A 16,626-nucleotide genomic window follows, 5' to 3' on the forward strand; every position below is an offset into this window, starting at 1 on the left:
TGTTATTACCTAAGCCTTTATTTTCATTTGAGATTAAAAATTAAATGCGAATGACAGAGCAGAAAAGTGGATTAACAATCTTGATTGACAAATCAGGTTCGGATTTCAGATGCTTATCAAATCATTCTGAATTAAAGATAAATGTGAATGGTTCACTGAGCTTAGGGGGAAAAGCATTACATTATCTTGACAATTTATTCATGTAGCTTCCATGAAAACAATGAATAAACAAACTAAAACATGGCTGAATGCACTGTAATATCATTATTACACTGCCTTGTCTCAGAGGCCAACAATCACTGGCAAGAGTCAAGATCGTTTCAATGAATGAAAATGGGTCTAAGTGATCATGAGTTAGGACATCTGCGGAAAGCTCTTACAGTGCTGTATAGCAGTTCTCCTATAGCTTCCAATGTCCATGCTTGCCGTTTGGCCCTCACTGCTCCCCTTGCAGTCGTAGTAGTCCGTCAGCGTACTGGAACTGTGTGCCGTTCTCATACTCCAGCATGTCCAGGGCTACCTCACAGCTCTCCTTCACCACGCGCTCTGTGTCTTTCCTGTAGCGCTCCAGGATCTTCATACACTCCTCCTTGCCAATGGATCCCAGGGCCTCTGCACACTCATGCCTCACCATGGCATTCTCCCCGTCCAGCTCCAGAGCTGCCTGCAGCTGGGGGATGCTGGCTGGATGCTGGATCTGACCCAGGACGTAGCCAATCTCATGGCGGAACAAGGCACTGCTACACTGAAGACCTGTGAAGTATAAAAGGGTTGAGTGAGTGTTGGTGTTTTCAGAGACGCTGATAGGAGGGTTACGTAATGATTCAGAGACGCTGATAGGAGGGTTACGTAATGATTCAGAGACGCTGATAGGAGGGTTACGTAATGACTCAGAGACGCTGATAGGAGGGTTACGTAATGATTCAGAGACGCTGATAGGAGGGTTACGTAATGATTCAGAGACGCTGATAGGAGGGTTACGTAATGATTCAGAGACGCTGATAGGAGGGTTACGTAATGATTCAGAGACGCTGATAGGAGGGTTACGTAATGACTCAGAGACGCTGATATTGGAGGGTTACGTAATGACTCAGAGACGCTGATAGGAGGGTTACGTAATGATTCAGAGACGCTGATAGGAGGGTTACGTAATGATTCAGAGACGCTGATAGGAGGGTTACGTAATGATTCAGAGACGCTGATATTGGAGGGTTACGTAATGATTCAGAGACGCTGATAGGAGGGTTACGTAATGACTCAGAGACGCTGATAGGAGGGTTACGTAATGATTCAGAGACGCTGATAGGAGGGTTACGTAATGATTCAGAGACGCTGATAGGAGGGTTACGTAATGATTCAGAGACGCTGATAGGAGGGTTACGTAATGATTCAGAGACGCTGATAGGAGGGTTACGTAATGATTCAGAGACGCTGATAGGAGGGTTACGTAATGATTCAGAGACGCTGATAGGAGGGTTACGTAATGATTCAGAGACGCTGATAGGAGGGTTACGTAATGATTCAGAGACGCTGATAGGAGGGTTACGTAATGATTCAGAGACGCTGATAGGAGGGTTACGTAATGATTCAGAGACGCTGATAGGAGGGTTACGTAATGATTCAGAGACGCTGATAGGAGGGTTACGTAATGATTCAGAGACGCTGATAGGAGGGTTACGCAATGATTCAGAGACGCTGATAGGAGGGTTACGTAATGATTCAGAGACGCTGATAGGAGGGTTACGTAATGATTCAGAGACGCTGATAGGAGGGTTACGTAATGACTCAGAGACGCTGATAGGAGGGTTACGTAATGATTCAAAGACGCTGATAGGAGGGTTACGTAATGATTCAGAGACGCTGATAGGAGGGTTACGTAATGATTCAAAGACGCTGATATTGGAGGGTTACGTAATGATTCAGAGACACTGATATTGGAGGGTTATGTAATGATTCAGAGACACTGATATTGGAGGGTTACGTAATGATTCAGAGACGCTGATAGGAGGGTTACGTAATGATTCAAAGACGCTGATATTGGAGGGTTATGTAATGATTCAGAGACACTGATATTGGAGGGTTATGTAATGATTCAGGACAAGAAAATGTGCTTATGTGAATACGAATGTGGCTGCACATTTTGCAGAAAATACAAATTCACTCCTTTATTGACAATTGCCATAGACAGCATAGTCTAAGGAGGACTGCCAGTCTCTCTCACCATCTCCTAGAGCCAGGACAGCCTCCTCGGTGCCCAGGTTGCGGAGGGCGAACATGGCCCTGTAGCGCTCAAACAGTGGCAGGCTCTCATCCAGGAGTTGTGTCCTCAGCTCAGGGACAGTCTTCCTCTGGGCTGGGGGAGCAGGGTCCACAGAACAGTAAGGGTTTCCGTCGGTGCCCTCCTCTCCGTTCTGGTCCCCACCAGATGTCAGCCACTCCAGCCGCCTGACAGCCAACTGGCACGTCTCTGCCACCTGGAGGAGAACGAGAGTACTGTCATGACCATCACACAGGCACTGTAGGGACTGATTGACACCTTTCCTACGCACTTCAGTATTTGATATTAAAGACTTAGCTTATTCAGTTGCGTAACGCACTCTGCAGGTGTGGCTACCTTGCACACTCTGAATACATTTCTTTCAACTGCTGAAAACCCTCCCACTTGCTAACCAACAGATTTTATTTGAGTTTATTCAATAGGGTTTATTACATTCATCTTAAGCCATCCCTTTTAGTTTTAATGTTGTCAGACTCACTAGCATATAATTGAGAACAGGTTCAGAATATTAGGTTTCAAATAGAAAGTGTAACATGTCAAGTGTTGGTCCCATGAGCTGAAATAAAAAAACAAATCACAGAAACATTCCATTTGTACATAAAGCTTTTTTGCTCATTTTGTGCACAAATTTGTTAACATCCCTGTTAGTGAGAATTTCTCCTTTGCCAAGACTATCCATCCACCTGACAGGTGTGGCATATAAAGAAGATGATTAAACAGCATGATCATTACACAGGTGCATCGTGCTGGGGACAATAAAAGGCCACTAAAATGTGCAGTTTTGTAACAACATCACAGATGTCTCAAGATGAGGGAGTGTGCAATTGGCATGCTGACTGCAGGAATTATCCACCAGAGCTGTGGCCAGAGAATTGAATGTTCATTTCTCTATCATAACCCGACCTCTGTCGTATTAGAGAATTTGGCAGTAAGCGCAACCGGCCTCACAACCACAGACCATGTGTAACCACGCCAGCCCAGGATCTCTACATCAGGCTTCTTCACCTGCGGGATATTCTGAGACCAGCCACCTGATTAAACTGTGGGTTTGCACAACCAAATAATTTTTGCACAAACTGTCAGAAACCGTTGTCTCAGGGAAGCTCATCTGCATGCTCGTCGTCCTCACCAGGGTCTTGACCTGAATGCAGTTTGGCGTCTTAACCAACTTTAGTGGGCAAATGCTCCCCTTCAGGGCATAAAATAAACATCCCCCACCAGCCAAATGTGGGTAGATTTCAGTATAGACAGGTAAAGTCTTTCACCAGCCACGTTGGCGGGTGGTCCATTTGCAGGGCTCTACAGTGCAAGCATTACATTTGCGAATTAAGTCAAAAGTAATTTATAAGCACACGTGCAAGTTAAAGAATACTGCAGTAGCTATTTAAAGTATTCCTGCTGTTTTGTTTCATAGTATTTATTTGTCCAATTAGCAGCTAAGCCTATAAATAACCTCGCGCAGGGGCACTGAGTGAAGTGATGAGATACAGTGCCTTGCGAAAGTATTCGGCCCCCTTTAACTTTGCGACCTTTTGCCACATTTCAGGCTTCAAACATAAAGATATAAAACTGTATTTTTTTGTGAAGAATCAACAACAAGTGGGACACAATCATGAAGTGGAACGACATTTATTGGATATTTCAAACTTTTTTAACAAATCAAAAACTGAAAAATTGGGCGTGCAAAATTATTCAGCCCCTTTACTTTCAGTGCAGCAAACTCTCTCCAGAAGTTCAGTGAGGATCTCTGAATGATCCAATGTTGACCTAAATGACTAATGATGATAAATGCAATCCACCTGTGTGTAATCAAGTCTCCGTATAAATGCACCTGCACTGTGATAGTCTCAGAGGTCCGTTAAAAGCGCAGAGAGCATCATGAAGAACAAGGAACACACCAGGCAGGTCCGAGATACTGTTGTGAAGAAGTTTAAAGCCGGATTTGGATACAAAAAGATTTCCCAAGCTTTAAACATCCCAAGGAGCACTGTGCAAGCGATAATATTGAAATGGAAGGAGTATCAGACCACTTCAAATCTACCAAGAACTGGCCGTCCCTCTAAACTTTCAGCTCATACAAGGAGAAGACTGATCAGAGATGCAGCCAAGAGGCCCATGATCACTCTGGATGAACTGCAGAGATCTACAGCTGAGGTGGGAGACTCTGTCCATAGGGCAACAATCAGTCGTATATTGCACAAATCTGGCCTTCATGGAAGAGTGGCAAGAAGAAAGCCATTTCTTAAAGATATTCATAAAAAGTGTTGTTTAAAGTTTGCCACAAGCCACCTGGGAGACACACCAAACATGTGGAAGAAGGTGCTCTGGTCAGATGAAACCAAAATTGAACTTTTTGACAACAATGCAAAACGTTATGTTTGGCGTAAAAGAAACACAGCTGAACACACCATCCCCACTGTCAAACATGGTGGTGGCAGCATCATGGTTTGGGCCTGCTTTTCTTCAGCAGGGACAGGGAAGATGGTTAAAATTGATGGGAAGATGGATGGAGCCAAATACAGGACCATTCTGGAAAACCTGATGGAGTCTGCAAAAGACCTGAGACTGGGACGGAGATTTGTCTTCCAACAAGACAATGATCCAAAACATAAAGCAAAATCTACAATGGAATTGTTCAAAAATAAACATATCCAGGTGTTAGAATGGCCAAGTCAAAGTCCAGACCTGAATCCAATCGAGAATCTGTGGAAAGAACTGAAAACTGCTGTTCACAAATGCTCTCCATCCAATCTCACTGAACTCGAGCTGTTTTGCAAGGAGGAATGGGAAAAAATGTCAGTCTCTCAATGTGCAAAACTGATAGAGACATACCCCAAGCGACTTACAGCTGTAATCGCAGCAAAAGGTGGCGCTACAAAGTATTAACTTAAGGGGGCTGAATAATTTTGCACGCCCAATTTTTCAGTTTTTGATTTGTTAAAAAAGTTTGAAATATCCAATAAATGTCGTTCCACTTCATGATTGTGTCCCACTTGTTGATTCTTCACAAAAAAATACAGTTTTATATCTTTATGTTTGAAGCCTGAAATGTGGCAAAAGGTCGCAAAGTTCAAGGGGGCCGAATACTTTCGCAAGGCACTGTACATGTTTTGCATAAAAGTAGGTCTAATTCACTTGAAATTTGACAAAGTTAGAACTAATTTCTTGGCTATTAACATTGTTTTGTTCACAAGCTAAGTTGTTTTTCAACATTGGTTTGAGTCTGCAGCTTCTACTGACAGCGAAGAGACAGAGTCAGATCCCAAATCTCTCTCTCACACCTGACAGGACTGGAGTGGCACCATTAGCACAGTAACATCCTGCCCTTAAAGGGGCAGCCAAAGACTGATATTTTCATTAAAAGACTGAGGTCACAAAAAATGACATGAAATTGAGCAATATACCACATTTCTTACTAATACATTTCTTGTTTTAGAAACAAAACGTGGTAATCAGTACTTTTTAAAATATAATTATGGCAAACATATTTTGGCTGGTAAAATAAAATCATAGTGCCTGGTATATTTTTTTCATCTACTGTACTTGCCACAAGGGCTGGTGGACCAAAAAAGTTAATTTTAGGCCCTGCTCATTTTCGATGGCCACTGGCACGTAGGAAAAGTGTGCTCTTCACAAATTAATCTCGGTTTCAACTGTACTGGGCAGATGGCAGACAAGGTGCATGGCATCTTGTGGTTTGCTGATGTCAACATTGTGAACAGAGTGCCCCATGGTGGCTGTGGGGTTATGGAATGGACTGGCATAAGCTATGGACCATGAACACAATTGCATTTAAATCGATGGCAATTTGAATGCACAGAGATAGTGACGAGATCCCAAAAGGCCCATTGTCGTGCCGTTCATCCCCCGCCATCATCTCATGCTTCATGATACTGGACTGCCCCATAATTCCTGGAAGCTGAAAATGCCCCAGTTCTTCCATGGCTCAAACATGTTACTGATTGAGCATGCTCCCACCAATATCCAACAACTTTGCACATCCATTGAAGTGGGTCAACATTACATAGAACACAATCAACAGCCTGATCAACTCTATGTGAATATGTCACGCTGCATGAGGCAAATGGTGGTCACACCAGATACTGACTGGTTTTCTGATCCACGCCCAAATTTTTTTAATATATTTTTTTTAAGGTGTCCGTGACCAACATATGCATATCTGTATTTCCAGTCGTGAAATCCATAGATTAGGGCCCAATGAAATTATTTAAATTGACTGATTTCCTTATATGAACAGTAACTCTGTAAAATCTTTGAAATTGTTGCATGTTACATTTTATTTGTTCAGTGTGACTATGCATATTTGTCTCCGGAAGATTAGTGTACATAGAATTACAATAGGGAGAATAGTGTACAATAGTAGGCTATACCCTCATCTATTGCATGCACTAATATGGTTCAAACTGTTACGGCGTGGTCTCCATAACGATTTAATTAGCCTATTGTCAATAATGATCCTCAACTGCATGGTCGTAACAGCGTTTACAGAGGCTCAAATGAAGGTAAATGAAAACAAATGGAATGATAATGTAGGCTATATCCCAACTGAAGTGAACTAACAGTAAATTGGCAGTTGAATGTGTGTGGTTAACAGGCCTACTGACGGTCGATACTGATAGTGGGTAATATTTGACATGATAGAAATAGGAAAAGTCGGGGCAGCCTATAATTAAGACATTCGAGAATTCCCATCATTGCAAGTTAAAAAGCCGTACAATTTCAATTCTGCATAATGGGACAGTATTTTATAAACTTTGTAGGAAAGTTAATATGTTGACATGCTTCAGTTTGCTGCCATATGACTGGTTTCATTTGTCTCCCGTGATTAAGGTCAAATAGATGTACAGTGAATTCGGAAAGTATTCAGATCAGACCCCTTGACTATTTCCACATTTTGTTACATTACAGCCTTATTCTAAAATTGATTAAAAATTGTCCACCCCCCCCAATATACACACAATACCCCATAAAGACAAAGCAAAAACCGTTTTTTTTCTTCAAATGTATAAAAACATTACATTTACATAAGTATTCAGACCCTTTACTCAGTACTTTGTTGAAGCATCTTTGGCAGTGATTACAGCCTAGAGTCTTCATTCTTCTCTGCAGATCCTCTCAAGCTCTGTCAAGGTTGGATGCGGAACGTCGCTGCACAGCTATTATCAGGTCTCTCCAGAGATGTTCGAAGGGTTCAAGTCCGGGCTCTGGTTGGGCTCCAGTCAGAGTTCCTGAGCACTCTGGAACAGGTGTTCATCAAGGATCTCTTTACTTTGCTCCGTTCATCTTTCCCTCAATCCTAACTAGTCTCCCAGTCCCTGCTGCTGAAAAACATCCCCACAGCATGATGCTGCCACCCCCATGCTTCACCGTAGGGCTGCTGGTGCCAGGTTTCCTCCAGACCATGTCAGAATCACCTCCCGACCAGCTCTAGGAAGAGTCTTGGTGGTTCCAAACTTCTTCCATTTAAGAATGATGGAGGCCACTGTTCTTGGACCTTCAATGTGACAGAAACTGTTTGGTACCCTTATCCAAATCTGTGCCCTGGCACAATCCTGTCTGAGCTCCACGGACAATTCCTTCGACCTCATGGCTTAGTTTTTACTCCAACATGGACTTTCAACTGTGGGACCTTATGTAGACGGGTGTGCCTTTGCAAATCATGTCCAATCAATTGAATTTACCACAGGTGGACTCAAATCAAATAGTAGAAACATCAAGGATTATCAATGGAAACAGGATGCAACGGGAGTTAAATTTAGAGTCTCATAGCAAATGTTCTGAATACGTATTTATTTACTTGTAATAAATTTGCTAACATTTCTAAACCTGTTTTTAATTTAGTCATTATGGGGTTGTGTGTAGAGTTGCCAGGATTTAAAAAAAATCTATTTTAGAATACGGCTGTAAAAGAAGACAATGTGGAAAAAGTAAATGCACTGTAAAACAAGCATGATATTTACAATTCCCTTATCCAAACAGATTACTAATTTACCTAGCTATAATCAAGTTGTAAATTACAGTGCATGGAGAACGGTGTTATTTCTATTGGAAAAAAATTAAGTAGATGCTTTTACCACTTGGAACCAGTAGGTCGCTAGACTATTCATGGTTTCCTTGGGCATAAAGGTGGTGGAATTAAGTCAAGGTCAGAATACGGCATATCTCCACACCAAATGAATAGCTTGGTGAATAGCATAATATTCTCAGGCATAAATTCAAGGTCAGAATACGCAGAGAGAAGTGCATACAGGGAATTCCCCCTCATTGAATATTACTATATGTAAATGCTGTGTGTTTTGTTTGATTTCCACAATCTCTTTGCTACTAATTTATATCCAATATGCCTCATTTTGCATACCTCGATGACTGGGTCCTCAGAGTACTCTTTCAGTATGTCAAGGACCTCGAGGTTCCCAATAGCTCCTAATGCTTCCCCTAAATAAATAAAAATTAAAAAGTGAAACATTTAGATAAGCACTATTACATTCTGTGAACATGTTTATCAATACAGTATGTATATGAATGAGAGTGGACTCATGATCTGGCATACTGACCTGCTTCATGCCTGACCATAGGCTCCTGTGTTGTGTCTTTCAGAACAGTCTCTAGCGTGGGGATGGCTCTCTCATCCTGCATTTGACCCAGGCAATATGCCAACTCATGTTTCAACAGAGCAGAATCATCCACAAAAGTCTGACTGATCCATTCTATTGCCTCTGGTCCACCCACGTTACGCAGAGTGAAGAGTGCTCTGAACCGTGTTGTCAGGTCCTGCTTTGGGTTGACCAGAATTTTTCCCACTGCTGCCACCTCCTGCTCACTTGCCATTCTGAGAATAATAATGGCTGTAGCTACTGTATCTGAAAAAGGGGGAAATATCAGAAACGGTGAGGATGTTAAATTAATTAACTGAATATGTAGTTAGCTATTGCACATCTAGTACAAAACACGAAATTCAATCAACAAACAATTTTCCCTAGTATAAAACTAGACAGCTGCATTGCTGGTTCACATCAGCTATGCTTTTCAGGCTAGCATCCTAGCTAGCTTTAGTTACAGAACCAGCAAGCTAACGTTAGCTGGCAAAGATGTTTGATAACATGGCTAGCTAGCTAAGTTTGCTAATGAATATCATGCCATATACAAGCCGAATCTCGCTTAGTAAAATACTTCACAGCTCGAAGATAATTAATCATACTCACTTCACTGAATTTTCTGGAACAGTTCGCTACAAGCAGCACTTCATATTTCCCACATGGACAAACAAGAAAGTTCCACAGGCACAAAGCAGAGAGGATGAGTCGACCCGAGAGGGTTTACTCTGCCCAAATTCGGTCCACGAAAATAAGACCACAAAGTGAGGAATTTTTGTAAGGAGGTCAATGAGTGTCGAATTTGGTGAACAAAATATATAATTGCTAATTTGCTACGTGAGGTTTATTTGATCGAATAGAAGTTTCGTAATGGATAGTTGTTACTCATGCACTGAGTGACGGACGCACGTGGTATGTTGGCAACTTTGGGCGAAAGAAAACTAATTTACTGTGGAGATGTGCCTGTTTTCCGTTAGGGAAGTGCACGTATGCAAAAACTAAATTCGCCTTTGCGCTCCTAAACAACGCGACAAAAAAACTTGGCAAAGGTTAGTCTACAAAACTCAGTCCACTCTGTTCATAACATATTTTAGTTTTGGGAACATAAAACTGTACTGAGATCAAATGTTTCATCAATAAGACAAGTTGCAGAATATCGGCCAAAATCCATCTCGTTCAATCTTCTCCCACTGCCGGCCACTGGAATTCCTCCCACTACAATTTTTAGTAGTGAGTAGAAAAGCGAAGTGAATGCTTCACATTTATACACCCGCTCGATCTGTGGTTAGAGCGGTCACTCGACTATCGTGTAATAATAATAGATAATCTCTGCACACAGTCTCTGCGCGTGGCCAAGAAACACTACAACCTTGCGCTTCCGGGGCACAGTTTAGTTTACCATATGAAATGGAAGGACTCAAATGATTAAAGTAAAATGCCATAATCACTCACGTCGATAATTAATTAATAGCTTGTATTGGAAAATATTGAAGCGTTGGAAAGTAAATTAATTAATTATATGGTAAGTATATCCCAGAAGAATAACACATGCATTGTACTACGCTATACAATTTGAGTAGAAACAGGTCTATGATTTACATAGGGTACAGACGTATTAATATCAAATGAATGTAATCAGAGGAGCATTTTTGATAATGCAACACTTGCCCGGGACAAGTGCGCGTGCACATCGTGAATACCTTAGATCAGCTGATCACTGTAAACATAGATGTGTGACACGCTCGCAGTTGGCACTTATCAATTGTCGTTGTAATTAAAGGCTGAAATGCAGGATGCTTGATACAGTTCCCAACTATGTGGCCTGCTGATCTGACTTGTGATGTAGGTAGTTTATGCGTATTGCGAAACACTTTCACCCGAGAGCGCACAAAACAGGAAGAGTTCCAACCGAGGGATTAGAAAATCACATGCTAATGGTAACCTAGCCTACTTCTGAAGAAATTGAGCAGCAAAGACTGCGAAAACAATCCCCCGGCTGAAGGACGCCCGCAGAACGATTTTTACGGTTAGTTCATATTTTGTTTTTCTTTGAATTGTGTGTCTTTCATTACATGTCTTCATGTTTGTGGCCAGTGTTGGTGTTAATAGTCCTAAGGTAGCCAATAATGTTCTGAAACTATCTGGGTCGTATTTAGTAGGTAAAACGTGTCACTTCGTTCATAAACGTTGTCTCCGTACTGAACACGACCCCTTGACCTTTCAAGCTCATTCACGATTTATGTCAATTAGGGAATTAATCCTATCATCAGTAATGTTTGTTCACAAATATATCTATTTGTCTTTTAAGGTTTCCCAATGTGTGACGTGATGAAAAAAATGTGTCTTCATGTGGGGAGTTTATTTCCCCCAATATCTTGTCCACTTGCAAACATCATGATGTTGTAGCCTAAACATTTCAGATAACATTTCAAACACGTCCCATCAAACACCTGTGATAATTTCAGGAAATTTGAAATCAGCTATTTAGTCACATACTTAGTTTTGCTAAGTAATGGCTTCTCATAATCTTGCGGTTCAATCAAGGATGTCACAAGATAGGCCAATGTTTTTTTTCATTTCTAGAATGTTACATTTACCAGTGGTGAGATGGCTCAAAACCAGGGGACGACAGAAATAATAATAATAATATACGTTTTATTTTTACATTGTTGGTTTAGATTTTTTTTAAACTGTAAGCCTAGAAGCATAATTGCTGTATAGTAGGTTCTGAAATTGACACCCTTTATGAAGGTGAGTGAAAATTACTGTAAAATATATAATTAAAATACTGAATTATATTGTATGCTAAATTATTTTATTCTAATTAATACACTTGCTCATAGACAGATTTTTTTTTTTTAACACGTTTTTAAAAATTCTAAAAGGTATGGGTCAAAACGATTGACACCCATTTTTAATTCCTCACCTTGCGAGGATAATGGCAATGAGCTTTTTTCTAAAATGTTTTATGAGTTGGAGAATATATTGGGAGGGATCTTAGACCATTCCTCAATACAGAATCCTTCCAGATCCTTGATATCCTTGTCTGTACTTATGGACTGCCATCTTCAGTTCAAACCACAGGTTTTCAATGCGTTTTATGTCCGGAGACTGAGATGGATCTTGCAAAATGTAGATTTGTGGCCAATTAACCATTTAAAAATTGCACCATAACATCAAAGATCCATCATCATATTTTACAGTAGGTATGGGGTTCTTTTCTGCTCACGCATTCACATTTCCACACCAAATCCACCACTGGTGTTTGTGACCAATGAGCTCTATTTTCATGTCATCCAACAAATGTAAATGCCTGCCGTTTGCTGAATGGCCTTGGCACTTGGATTGGAACCGCACCAGTCAGAAGACATGAATATAGAGCTCTTTGGCCACGTACACCAGTGGTGGGTTTGGCATCGAAATGAAAATGCATAAGCAGAAAAGATCCCCATAAGCCTAACTACTGTAAAATATGGTGCTGTATCTCTGATGTTATGGGGCTATCTTGCTTACACGGGTCCAGGGGCCCTTGTTAAGGTCAACGGCATCATGAACTTTACCCGGTACCAGGACATTTTAGCCCAAAATAGGTTGCCCCTGCCGGGAGGCTGAAACTTGGCCGCAAGTGGATCTTCCAGTGAGACAATAACCCCAAGCACTCATCAAAATCCACAAAGAAGTTGTTAATGGCCATCTCATATTCCGGACTTGAACACCATTGAAAACCTTTGCTTTGAATTGAAGAGGGCAGTCAGTCTAAGTGCAGACAAGGGATCTCAAGGATATGGGAAGATTCTCTATGGCAGAATGGCATAAGATCCCTCCCAATGTGTTCTCCAACTCATTAAACTTTTTAGAAAAAGGCTCAGTGCTGCTATCCTTTTAAGTTGAGGTATTGAAAGTAGAGGTCAACCGATTTTAATCAGAATGGCCAATTTTTTTATTTTTTATTTATTTATTTATTTTTATTTATTTATTTTATTTTTTAAATTAGGGCCGATTTCAAGTTTTCATAACAATCGGTAATCAGCATTTTTGGACACCGATCATGGCCGATTTACATTACATTGCACTCCACGAGGAGACTGCGTGGCAGGCTAACTACCTGTTATGCGAGTGCAGCAAGGAGCCAAGGTAAGGTGCTAGCTAGCATTAAACATATCTTATAAAGAACAATCAATCTTAACATAATCACTTGTTAACTACACATTGTTGATGATATTATTAGTTCATCTAGCTTGTCCTGCTTTACAGTGCCTGTTAATTTATCATTGAATCACAGCCTACTTCGCCAAACGGGTGATTTACAAGCGCATTCACAAAAAAAGCACTGTCGTTGCACAAATGTGTACCTAACCATAAACATCAACACCTTTTCTTAAAATCAATACACAAGTGTATATATATTTAATATTAGTTAATATTGCCTGCTAACATGAATTTCTTTTAACTAGGGAAATTGTCTCTTCTCTTGCGTTCTGTGCAACAGAGTCAGGGTATATGCAGCAGTTTGGGCCACCTGGCTCGTTGTGAACTAATTTGCCAGAATTTTACGTAATTATGACATAACATTGACGGTTGTGCAATGTAACAGCAATATTTAGACTTATGGATGCCACTCGTTAGATAAAATACGGAACGGTTCCGTATTTCACTGAAAGAATAAACGTTTTGTTTTCTAAATGATAGTTTCTGGATTTGACCATAATAATGACCTAAGGCTCGTATTTCTGTGTGTTATTATAATTAAGTCTATGATTTGATAGAGCAGTCTGACTGAGCGGTGGTAGGCAGTAGCAGGCTCGTAAGCATTAATTCAAACAGCACTTTACTGCGTTTGCCAGCAGCTCTTCGCAATGCTTGAAGCATTGCGATGTTTATGAATTCAAGCCTATCAACTCCCGAGATTAGGCTGGCAATGCTAAAGTACCCATTAGAACATCCAATAGTCAAAGGTATATGAAATACAAATGGTATAGAGAGAAATAGTCCTATAATAACTACAACCTAAAACTTCTTACCTGGGAATATTGAAGACTCATGTTAAAAGGAACCACCAGCTTTCATATGTTCTCATGTTCTGAGCAAGGAACTGAAACGTTATCTTTTTTACATGGCACATATTGCACTTTTACTTAACCAAATTGAACATGTTTCATTATTTATGAGACTAAATTGATGTTATTGATGTATTATATTAAGTTAAAATAAGTGTTCATTCAGTATTGTTGTAATTGTCATTATTTTATATATATATATATATATATATATATATATATATATATAAATTGTCTGACTTGAATCGGTATCAGTTTTTTTTGGTCCTCCAATTATCGGTATTGGCGTTGAAAAATCATAATCGGTCAACCTCTAATTGAAAACAGGGCTGTCAATCATTTTGGCTCCTACCTTTTTGAGGAAAGAAATATTACTTTTTTAAACAAAATCTAATTCTTTGAGCAATTGTATTAGTATAAAAATATTATAATTTCCCAAATGTTTTGAACATACAATATAGCTCAGTATATGAATGATTTATTTTATACAGTCATTTTTTTTCTCATGTTTATCGAGGGTGTCAATTTTTGACCCCACTGTATGTACACATAGGAATCATAGGCAAATCTGTTTGCATGCTTCTACTGCAACTTTCTTATTTCATTCAATAAAGAAATAATTGTATGACAGATTGTCTTTGCAACATTTCAGCAGAGTATATGAAGCAAGATTTGTATAGCCACATCCCACCCTGGTGCATCCCAGACATGTTATTTGTGGTCTACGATAAGGAAACTGTATGCTTACTATTTTTCTTGCAAGGCTAGTGGGGTGACGGAAACCTTTTCAATTTGTGTTGTTTCCTTGTCCAGTTACATCTTTCATTTAGGAATGTTCCTTACCTTTTAACCCAAATAGGCCTTACAATGCATTAGGTAGTCTACATGTGTCTACATGAACTAGACACATTTTTGTCCATGATTAAAGCACAAGTTGTTTGCGTCTTGAGAGTAACAATGTGTACTGCATGTATGGTGCTGCTGTCTGGTTGCTGAAAAAGCCTAGATAATGAATTTCTCGCACTGTTGTAGAGAAGCTACATTTGACAGAAGTGAAACTGACCACCTTACATTTTCCATTTACTGTATGATCTCAATTAGTACTAGAGTAGATCTGATTTTCATTTGTTTGGTTGAATGTGCAATGTATATCAGTATTAGGAGTAGTAGCCTAAATCTTAGTCTTTCAGTGCTGTGGTCTTCTTATTCAGTTATCTATGGAGGATCTGGATCCAGAAGACCAGTTTCTGCGTCATGCCAGAAATGGGGATCTTGCAGGCATCCAGAAGCTTCTCATGTCCAAGATTAAAGAAGAGGCCAACCTCAACATCAACTGCAAAGGTAACATGAAGTAGTTGCTTGCTGCTGGTCAGTTATTTGAATGAGTGAAGCTCTTTATTAGTATACTACAGTATTGAGGAATTTGAGTGTGTCTAATCTATTTCCATTGTTGGTCTAGAAAAAGGGTTTAGCTAACTTTAGGCCCAAGGGCATAACCCTGCAGGATGGTTACACTTACTGTTATCTATCTACACAGGAATGCTAGGCAGAAATTTGAGTGTCTAATCTGTCCTCAGGTAAGAGTAAGTCTAACCTGGGATGGACACCTCTCCACCTGGCCTGTTACTTTGGACACAGAGCAGTGGTGGAGGAATTACTCAAGGTACAGTAAGAAGCGTCTATTTTTAATTAAGAGATGGATGATTGTTTAAAACATATATATTTTGCAGAATTAATGTGTGTTGGATATTCCCTGCAGGCAGGAGCAGATGTTAATTTGCCCAATAATGTAGGAGACACACCACTGCACAAAGCTGCCTTCACCGGAAGAAAGGTGCCAAATTGTACAAAACATTTTGACGTCTGTCTGTCTTCATTTGAGTTTATTTTTCATTTTATATGCATGTTTGACTTTTTGATATTCACTGTTGAATTCCATGCATGTGTTTATTCATTTACTCAACCAGTAACTCAATCATGCATTGTTCAGGAGGTTGTCATGCTGCTGCTAAGCTATGATGCATGTGCCACTGTCATCAATGGAACAGCACAGATTCCCAAAGATGTCACTCAGAATGTGGATATCAAAAACATGCTGGGAGGTAAGTGAATGTTCATAACATATTAATAACAGTGTAATATGTCCAAACTATTCTGAGTATGTTATCAACTTATTTTATGTTGGCCAAAAAGAAGCACCTGAATCAGTGTTTGTTACAAATCTTTGAGTCAATTATAGCATTAATTCTTTCTCAATCCATTCAGCGGCGGAGAGGACAGAGGAGCGAAAACTAGAAGAAGAGCTTTTAGACGCAGCGAGAGAGGGAGACCTTTCGACCCTGTCACAGCTGGTGAGTGCTTGACTCGTGTTCAATACAAAGTTTGGGTCCACGCAATATCTGTTACTTTACCAATTTCGAAATAATAACTTTTCTCTCAGTGTATGATAAGAAACATATCCTTCTCGGTTTTGTCTTTTTACCCAACAGGCTCTCTTTGTCACTCTTGTTTTAGCTTAACAGGAAAAAGCCTCCAGACATGAACTGCTGTGATCTCTTGGGTAACACCCCACTGCACTGCGCTGCCTACCGTGGTCAGAAGCTATGTGCCCTGAAACTGCTAAAGAAGGGTGCTAGCCCCAACATCAAGAACAAAAATGGTAAAGATGGGCTCAGTC

The 16,626-nt window shown here is 40.2% G+C and overlaps 2 protein-coding genes across 3 annotated transcripts in view; one reads left to right on the forward strand and one right to left on the reverse strand.

The window, feature by feature from the left end:
* LOC110524389 (deoxyhypusine hydroxylase) lies at nt 1–10,756 on the reverse strand. The gene is made up of 5 exons (XM_036978132.2): nt 9,502–10,756; nt 8,854–9,159; nt 8,658–8,734; nt 2,222–2,474; nt 1–753 (listed from the first exon to the last, which is right to left on the reverse strand). Exons 2-5 carry the CDS (start codon nt 9,125–9,127, stop codon nt 437–439), a joined length of 921 nt encoding a protein of 306 aa, XP_036834027.1. The 5' UTR covers nt 9,128–9,159; nt 9,502–10,756; the 3' UTR covers nt 1–436.
* The window catches only part of osbpl1a (oxysterol binding protein-like 1A), a 27,370-nt gene continuing 20,967 nt past the window's right edge, over nt 10,224–16,626 (forward strand). For both annotated transcript variants that reach the window (XM_021603978.3, XM_021603979.3), the window contains exons 1-7: nt 10,224–10,918; nt 15,161–15,290; nt 15,527–15,612; nt 15,709–15,783; nt 15,940–16,051; nt 16,215–16,300; nt 16,464–16,608. In XM_021603978.3, coding sequence (XP_021459653.2) covers nt 15,167–15,290; nt 15,527–15,612; nt 15,709–15,783; nt 15,940–16,051; nt 16,215–16,300; nt 16,464–16,608 — 628 coding nt within the window. In that variant the 5' untranslated portion in view covers nt 10,224–10,918; nt 15,161–15,166. The remainder of the gene's footprint in view (nt 10,919–15,160; nt 15,291–15,526; nt 15,613–15,708; nt 15,784–15,939; nt 16,052–16,214; nt 16,301–16,463; nt 16,609–16,626) is intronic.

This window comes from Oncorhynchus mykiss, chromosome 5 (genome assembly GCF_057628025.1).
Source record: "Oncorhynchus mykiss isolate SJ-2025 chromosome 5, ASM5762802v1, whole genome shotgun sequence".
In the NCBI taxonomy this organism is placed as follows: Eukaryota; Metazoa; Chordata; class Actinopteri; order Salmoniformes; family Salmonidae; genus Oncorhynchus; species Oncorhynchus mykiss.

What these genes read in the sequence shown, in the direction of transcription:
- LOC110524389 (XM_036978132.2), bottom strand. Translation starts at nt 9,127, where the DNA reads ATGGCAAGTGAGCAGGAGGTGGCAGCAGTGGGAAAAATTCTGGTCAAC. An exon ending in TATGGTCAGGCATGAAGCAG is followed by an intron (nt 8,735 to 8,853) that starts GTCAGTATGCCA and finishes TTATTTATTTAG; the next exon opens with GGGAAGCATTAGGAGCTATT. An exon ending in CTGAGGACCCAGTCATCGAG is followed by an intron (nt 2,475 to 8,657) that starts GTATGCAAAATG and finishes GTTCTCCTCCAG; the next exon opens with GTGGCAGAGACGTGCCAGTT.